Source organism: Triticum aestivum, chromosome 2B (assembly GCF_018294505.1).
Source record: "Triticum aestivum cultivar Chinese Spring chromosome 2B, IWGSC CS RefSeq v2.1, whole genome shotgun sequence".
NCBI lineage: Eukaryota > Viridiplantae > Streptophyta > Magnoliopsida > Poales > Poaceae > Triticum > Triticum aestivum.
Genome location: NC_057798.1, coordinates 391,219,001 through 391,227,424, shown reverse-complemented (window position 1 = coordinate 391,227,424; position 8,424 = coordinate 391,219,001). Strand labels below are relative to the sequence as shown.

Here is an 8,424-nt window from a genome sequence, read left to right as displayed (position 1 = left end):
AATGGAGAATTTTTCGCACATAATCATCAAAAGGAGTGCATGTACACAGAAGAACTATCACACAGATCATCCTAGAGTTGATATTTGTTGGTTCAAAAGTATCGTCTGTCTCTCATTGCAAACATGATCTCATACATAAACAAAGCACTAGTGCGGCAGTGCCCTATAATGCAGAACTCTTTTCTTTTATTCAAGGGTGTTTAAGCTTCCACATTCACGACACTATTGAGTAAGCAAAAAACCATATTCAGTTAACATATGGGTAGGTTACCTACCCAAACTTGTCGGATGCTTGTACAACAAATCCAGCTGAAGGTGTGAAGCACTAAATCCTTGTCATGCCATGACTTGTCTGAAATTTTGAACAATAACACATCCTAAGAAAACAACATACCATTTTAGGCTAAAGAAACAACATGTTGAAACATAAGAAACGAGGAGCTTTATTCTCGCAGATTCATATTCGCCTTATGATGCTGTTGTCGGAAGAAGGTATCTCACATATTCGAAATCCCGAATTTCCACCGAAAAAGACTAGTGTAACTCAAGAAGTAGGAGGTTTGAGGCTGACATCAATATGTCAAATTTTAATCGAACGTTTACACTGTGATGGGATGAAGTAAATCGAGCGACTTCAAACATAGCAAGGGAACTAAAGGCAAGCGTAAATGCTTAGTTGTTTTATCAATTTCTTTCACGAAAGCTTCGTTTGCTTCTTATGCATTTGTGCTAGTGGGGCCCAACGGGGCATGAAGCAACGAAAGGTTGCGTGTGTGACATTGGTAGATGGGTTGTTTTCGGTTGTGGGTGGGATGGAGCAGTTCATGAGCCATGTGTGTTATTTAATCCATGCAAATATGAAGTAAAGAGATTGACGAGCAGTGCTTTATATCGCCTTCAGTGAGCGCTAAAGGTGGCTCGCGTTTACCTTGGCGTACCTCCCGCGCCAGCGAGCACTCGCTTACATGGGCCTCGCCCGACCAATAATAAGTGCCCCCCCCCCCAAGCCAACGTGTGCGCACTGTACATGTCCTAAATAAACTCACCATATCTTTTTTTGTGAGGGAAGAAATTTCATCAAAATTCTCTAATTATGAAAATGGCGCACATGCGACGTGTCACTTGTAACAACGGGAGGAGTAGTAGAAAAATTAACTTTGCATCTTTTTAGCACATACGTTTACACTCTGGGCCCTAAAAGCCCAGTTTTGCAAGACCAAATGAGCCCAGACTCCGAAAAGCTAACCCCCCCAGCCCCCCGGCGGATCCCTCACGTCACCCAGAATTGGCGCTGCGTCTCCCCGAAACATTCCCCATTTCATTGCCCCTTCTCCCGCTCCCTCCCTCCTCACCACCCGCAGCTTCCGCCGCCGACAGGGAACGATACAACCACCCCCCCCCCCCCCCCCCCCCCCCGCGCCCCGCGCCGCCGCTGCCCATGGACTCGTCCTCCGAGAACTTCGTGGCGCCGGTAGACGAGCGCCAGGACCCACCGCTCCCGAACCCTAGCGAGGAGGAGGCGGGCGGTGAGGAGAAAGAGGGGGGAGAGGAGAAAACCCTAGAGCGGGCGGAGGAGCTGTTTGACAAGGGGTCCAAAGCCATCGAGGAGGGGGACTTCGTAGTCGCCGTCGACTGCCTCAGCCGCGCCCTCGAGATCAGGTTAGGGTTCCTCCCACCCACCGATCCGACTCCTAGCCCGGCGGAAATTCCCCCATGGATGTATCATGTGCTTAATGTCTATTTAGTTCATTGCTCTTCTGGGCTAGTTACTTCGGCGGTAGGTCTGTCGAGCTTTTGGTTTATGTAGTTTGGTGGGTGGTTTTACCAGGGTTTAAGAGATTCTACAGGAAGGTGGTCACCAGTTGTGGTATTTACATTTATGTGTTCAGCGGGGAGCGCAATGCGATGTGAGAGATGATTATTCGGTCCAATGAGCCTACTCTTATTTGGCAGCAATTATATGGATTTTCCCAGTTTGTTGTGATGTGCCATGTGTGAGTTGTGATGAGAACATCTTCGGGAATAGGTATTATCCATAGGAATGTCTATATGCCTCTCTAGTACCTGCTAGTGCTTCTGACCGGCACTATTAGTCATTGCAAACAAGCAAAATTGCACATAGTTAGCAGCTTGCGAGAACATTCACCTACTGGAAACTGATTAGATGTGTTTAGATTCAGCTTGTACTTGCAGTGTTTTATATGTGGTTTGTCCTGTTGGTTGCTTTGCTTTGGCCTGAGGCCCCTTGACTGTGAGGTTATGTTGGCAATTGGTGCTTGATGTGTATACTAGGATGAGCATTAAATCTAAGTGTAATTAATTGATGCTTAGGTGCTATCTTATTTGAGAAATGTGTACATGCCTCTTCAGTACTGGTTAGTTACAAATATTTACTGTTATATAGTTTATTCATCCTACTTCAGAATTGTACTTCATAGGCTGTGCAAGCGCCAATCAGTTGTGAACTTTTTATAAAAGACAGTCAATAGAGAGCATAATTAGCACTTTGTGTCATTAAAATGGTTGATGGAACCATTGTGGTGGTTAGCTCTGGTTAGTCTGTTTCATCTCAGATCACGTTACCGTTCATGTTCTTATGCTGTACCCTTAATACCTGTACAATGATACACTGAAAAAATGTACGGCTTTGTTGTCTTGTCACCAGGGTTGAACGTTATGGAGAACTTGCTTCAGAGTGTGCTAGCACGTATTATAAATATGGATGTGCCTTGCTATACAAATCACAGGAGGAGACCGATCCTTTGGGTAATGTTCCAAAGAGTGCACCAGATGAAGAACCAGAGAAGAGCACAACCAATAAAGATAGTGGAAACTCAAAGGCATCCAGTAGCAACATCGAAGATGATGATCCATCTTCAGACAAAGGTGGTGTTGAAGAAGGTGTGTTGTTATTCCTTTGCCCAAGTAGATTCAGATGCAGTTATAGACCAGAAGACGGACATTAATCTGGACATATTATTATATTAGTAACATTATGGTCATTATGATTTAAGACTTCTTTATATTCCTCTCGTTGTACCGACTGGAGGCTATCCACAATTAGATGTTAATCAGTAATGTGCTCATGTGCTGCAAAATGCTGAGTCTTATTTGGAGGTATGTAGTGTTCATAGTTATTTCTTGAGTTCTCAACTTCTCATCCACTTCATCAAAGTGATTTTGTTAATTGATTAAACGTCTAAAACAAGTTTATGCTATAGCTAGCAGATGATTTCAGAGGTAGTAAAATGTATGCTTTGATTGCTCATTCAAAAGCTTGTTATGGATCAACAATATGTTGTGTGGTTGTCTGCCTGCCTTCTCCTTTTGTCAGATATTTTCCTTCCAGCTTTAAATATTTTATGCCTGCCATTGTTGTCCATACACATGGATGACAATGCCAAATTAGACAGATATGGGTACATGAAACTTTGAATGTGTTGCAGTTAGCCGTCTAAAATTGTGCACTTTGCAAGGCCTTGGTTTTATGCTTTGTAAACCGCCTTTGGCCCTTCCTCCTTAGTCCTTCCTCTGTTTGGGTTCCATATTTGAAGTGGGTTGACCTCCGTGCTTATCTCATGGTTCTTGCAAGTTCCCCTACTTCTGCAGTTGTGCTATGTAAGTTTTGCAAAATGTGAATAATCGCTGTCTCACATTTCCATGAGAATTCTGGTTATTTGCTCATGACTATATATATTGATAAAAAATGATCACATTATGCTGATTGGTTCTATGTATGAATGTATATCATTACTTTAGCTATATTGCTTCTTGCTCTTCTTCCTACCGTGGTAAACACTGACATAGTCATTAATTAGGTGAAAACTCAAATGAGAAAGATCAGGAGGATGTAGATGGTGAGAGTGACAAGGATGGTGATGAGATGGGGGGAGAAGAAGATGATTCTGACTTGGATCTAGCCTGGAAAATGTTAGATATTGCAAGGGCAATAGTGGAGAAGAATCCAGACAACACTATGGAGAAAGTGAAAATCTTTTCTGCTCTAGCTGAAGTCTCCATGGAAAGAGGTAATCTCTGTTATCTTAGTTACTCCTGCAGTAAACTAGTGTGTGGTCTTGATACTCATGGCCCTACATTTGTTTGCAGAGGACATAGACAACTCACTTGGTGACTACTTCAAAGCTTTGGCCATCTTGGAGCATTTGGTTGAGCCTGACCATCGTCGAATTGTTGAACTGTATCCTCCTTGTGGTAATAATAATGTCATTGTCTGCCATGTAGTGGTATGATGCAGCGGCATACTTGGTTTTACTGGTGCGTATTTTATTAGCTGAAGATTTATGTGGCTGAAGTTATCTTTATTATTTTCTTATCCATGGATGATGTGGGTAATTCTACTGATTTGAATGTCTCACGGGTACCTTTTCACTTACGTAAATGCACATGCAAGTCTAATGTGGCTATTAACTGTGACCAGAGGAAAATGTCAGTTATATAATACTGTTATCTTGTAGACTATTGTTCTTTCTTTGCTAATTTCCTTAATCAGTGCTAGACACTTCCGCATTTGTTTGGTCTATGAGTTGGCATCTAAGATTGCAGATGCGATCCCATATTGTGCAAAGGCTGTTTCATTGTGCAAGTCACGTTTAGAGAGCCTGAAAAAAGCGAAGGAAACCTTGTTGGCTGATAAAGGTGACAGTGCATCTACTGCTGATGGAGACTCAAAGAAATTGTCTATTGAAGATGAGCTGGAGGTTGTTACTGGTATATTGCCTGACCTTGAGAAGAAGGTAACTAAACTAGATTCCTTCATCTTATCAACTTTATTTTTGTCTTCAGCCTATTGATGTATGAGTGAAAATGTTTATGTTTGTCATAATGAGCAATGAGATATCTGAACTGTTTTGGTTCAGCTTGAAGACCTGGAGCAAGCAATGGCAACCCCAAGCTCTGAAATAGAGGAGATTATGAAAAGCATTGCCGCAAAGGCAGGGTTTATGCAGAAGGCTGGCAATGCCGTGGCACCAAGAGCTGCATCTTTGACTTCTTCACAAATGGGTGGAGTAAACAATGGCTTTGACTCCCCAACTATGTCTACAGCAGCAACATCCGGAAGCACTGGAAGTACTGTTACCGACCTTGGTGTTGTAGGCAGAGGCATCAAGCGAGCTAATATCAAGCCTATTTCCGCTGAGCCTTGTTCGAAGAGACTGGCAGCAGATGATTCACCGTCTGTGAAATGCGACAGCAGCAACATCTCAGATGTTCACCCCACGGGGCAAGATGGCGAGGGTTCCGTATCAAAGTAGAGTTCATTTTCGTTCGCCCTACATCGTGTTAGTAACTTGCTGGAATCTGTGAGCTCCATATTTGGCCCTGTTTAGCTTAAAGCAAACTTAGAGTTGTTAAAATGTTTGTGAATTGCGGGAACCATCTTCTCTTAAGTTGTACTAGTAGCGTGAACTGGTGATAAGTTTATCAAGCGAGACAGTTGTTGGTGTCTGATGCATGTAAGGCGATTTGTGCTTTCCAAATGCGTGTTTCTACCTATGTGATCTTATTTTTTTAGTGATTGCTCTCTGTCATAATCTCTTGTGCCGCAATTGAGCAAGGCTATCTTGGCACATTTCACTGGTTATTTGATCTGTGTTGTGTACTGAATAACTTTACACTTGGCATGCTTCGCTGCCGATGTTGAGCGGTATAGCGATATTCATTGCAAGCCGGCCGGGCTGAGTTGCCATCGCCACACTGATGCACAGCGGCTACTGCATGTCTCGTCTGGCATGGTTAAACAGAGCTAACCAAAAGAAAAGCGAAAACAAGATACCATCGAGTTCACATTTCCTTGAGAGACATCTACGGAGGAATCTTTTTTTTTTTTTGGGTGTGTGGACCGACACACACGGAGGAATCTTACATATAGGATCATGGGCTGCAAAGTATATTTGCTAGTGGCATCAAGCAACCCGTTTTGGCTGAGCTGGCGGGGCGAGAGTCTGCTCGTTTTCGTGGTGCCCGCACCACGGACGGTAGCGTAGCGTGTCTGAAGCGGACTCGTAGTCCCGATCCATCATCATATATACGTACTGGTCACCCCCGATCATGGTTGCAAGGAAGTCTAAGGTATTCCAGAAGAAGATATCGCATCTCCAATGACGCCGGTGCCAAGAATTCCGTTCTCGTCGGGCCTCCGACACGGCGACGCCGATGCCGCGCAAGCGCAATCAAAGCCAATCATCATCCCGACGACGGATCCTGAACGCATCGACAAATCGCTCTTGCCGCTAAAGAAGAGGGCGACGAGCGACAGTAGCGACCACGAGGATTCTTCTTTCCTAGTTCCACTTCCACCCAAGAAGAGACGGGTCGATACCGGGAGCGAGGACACCAGCAGCGCCCGCGTGATTCCACTTCCACCCAAGTAGGCACCAGCGCTTCCAGTCCCATCGCGACCACGTCCCAACACCAGAAACTCACGAGCGGCGGCGACGAACAACTCTTACACGTGTCACGGCCAAGGCGACCGGCGGCGGCAACGGCACCAGCCAAGAAGAAGAAGAAGAAGGATGGGAACAGGGATCGAAAGAAGAAGTCGCTGCCGGCGCGGGTCGCCGCCCCGCCGCCGCTGCGCCTCGGCATGGGGCTGACACGGCACCTCGAGACGCTCGGCGCCACGGCCCCGCAGTTCGTCTGCGTCAAGACCCTACAGAAGAGCGACGTGGATCTCAACCAGAACCGGCTCCTCTTCTCGTGCAAGCGCGCCTCCATCCAGCGCCACCCCATCACCGGCCTCCTCTCCCACAAGGAGACCTACCTCGTCCATGAGTGGAAGGACGGCCTGCGCGTCACCGCCTTCGACGACCACGGCAACGAGTTCGGCTTTAAGCTCCGGTACCTCCGCTCCAACGGCGCCTACCGCTTCATCGGCGACTGGGGCGAGTTCGTGACGGAGCACGGGATGCAGATCCATGTTGACGTCGAGCTGTGGGCGTTCCGGTCGCCGAGCTTGCCCGTGCAGCCCAAGTTGCCCGACCAAGACAAGCAGCGGAGACTCGACGGACTCCAGGGTCACCCTGACGGCGCCCTCGGCCTTCTCCTTCTCTTCCAAGTACAGCACCATGACGCAACAAACGTTCACCACGCCGAGGAAGGAAAGGAGCGTGCGCCGGCGCCGCGGCCGGTCCATGAGACCAAGAGGAAGGCATCGGCGCGACAAGACAACCTCGCGGATGCGCACATGAGTCAGAATATCACGTCGGAAGACATGGTTACGGCGGTTGGGAAGGAGATGGCGGATGCCTTGATGGGGCTCTTGATGCTCCGCTCCATTTGCCTCCGTTCCGGAAAAAAATTCGGTGGAGACCGGCTGCAAACCTCCTCCCGTGCGTACCCGATCGCATCTGCTGACACCTGTACGTTCCCAGCATCCCACGGTATCCCTCGTCTCACCCGCTCCACGCGTTCCCTCGGCTCGCGCGCTGACTCTCGGCTCAATCGACACTGTCTCGGCTCCTGGACGAGGTGATCACGCAGATGAGTCGGCTCAGGCGCGCTCCTTTCCCTTCTCCCAATCGCTCGCTCCGTTCGTCCGCCGCCGCCGCAATCGCCTCCGCGGCCCGCCGCCGCCGGCTCCTTCGTCCGCTTCCACAGTCAGAACTTTCGCACCCCCATTCGCTACCGCGGTCACCTCTTCTGCCCGCCCCCTCGTCTGCCACGGGGTAGTGACAGCGGCCGCCGGCCACACGACGCAGATGCGGCTTCAGTTCCTTCTCCCTTCGGTTTGCCCACTGATTCTTTTCGAGATTCATTTGGGTGCTATGCAGTTGATCTGTCCATTGCTGGGTTTGGTTTATTGATTTGTATTTCAGTTCAACTTCTATTGTTCTTGCTGATGAACTGCTGTTGTTATATAGTGTTGCGTCAGGAGACAAGCACTGCCCTGACCCGGTTGTAGGTAAGCATTGGATAGGTAACTGTATCATAAATAAAAAGAGAGCTATTATAGATGCATTTTCAGATACCCATGAAGTATAGTTAAAATACATTTTGTTGAGTTCTTTAAAGAGGAACCTTTGTATAGAATTTACAAGATTACAGTTTGCATTGACAAGTCGCATGTTGGTTCAATGGTTTACATGGATAAGGGAAAATATTAGAGTAGATTTCAGCTTAGGGCAAAGAAGATGGCAAAAGTATAAAATGTGTTTCTTTGCAACAACTAAAACTGACAATATGGACCCAATGGTTTCTTAGCATGGTACAGTTTTGAGGATCGGATTTTTATTTCGCTGACATTTTCTTCTCTTTGCCCTGTATAAAGTCAATTTGAGAAAAACCTTGACTAGAGTTACAAGATGTTTAAGCCTGGTTGGAAGGACATCTTCTGAATGAATCAAAGTGAGCTCGAGGCCGAGATATATCTCAAGATTCTACTCTTGGCCCAAGGATGAAAGCATA

At 46.7% G+C, this 8,424-nt stretch overlaps 1 protein-coding gene across 1 annotated transcript; it reads left to right on the top strand.

The window, feature by feature from the left end:
- Positions 1-1,375: 1,375 nt before the first annotated feature.
- LOC123045074 (protein HGV2) lies at positions 1,376-5,466 on the top strand. Its single transcript, XM_044467997.1, has 6 exons — positions 1,376-1,659; positions 2,666-2,901; positions 3,819-4,028; positions 4,108-4,198; positions 4,517-4,754; positions 4,878-5,466. Exons 1-6 carry the CDS (start codon positions 1,439-1,441, stop codon positions 5,271-5,273), a joined length of 1,392 nt encoding a protein of 463 aa, XP_044323932.1. The 5' UTR covers positions 1,376-1,438; the 3' UTR covers positions 5,274-5,466.
- The last annotated feature ends 2,958 nt before the right edge of the window (positions 5,467-8,424 follow it).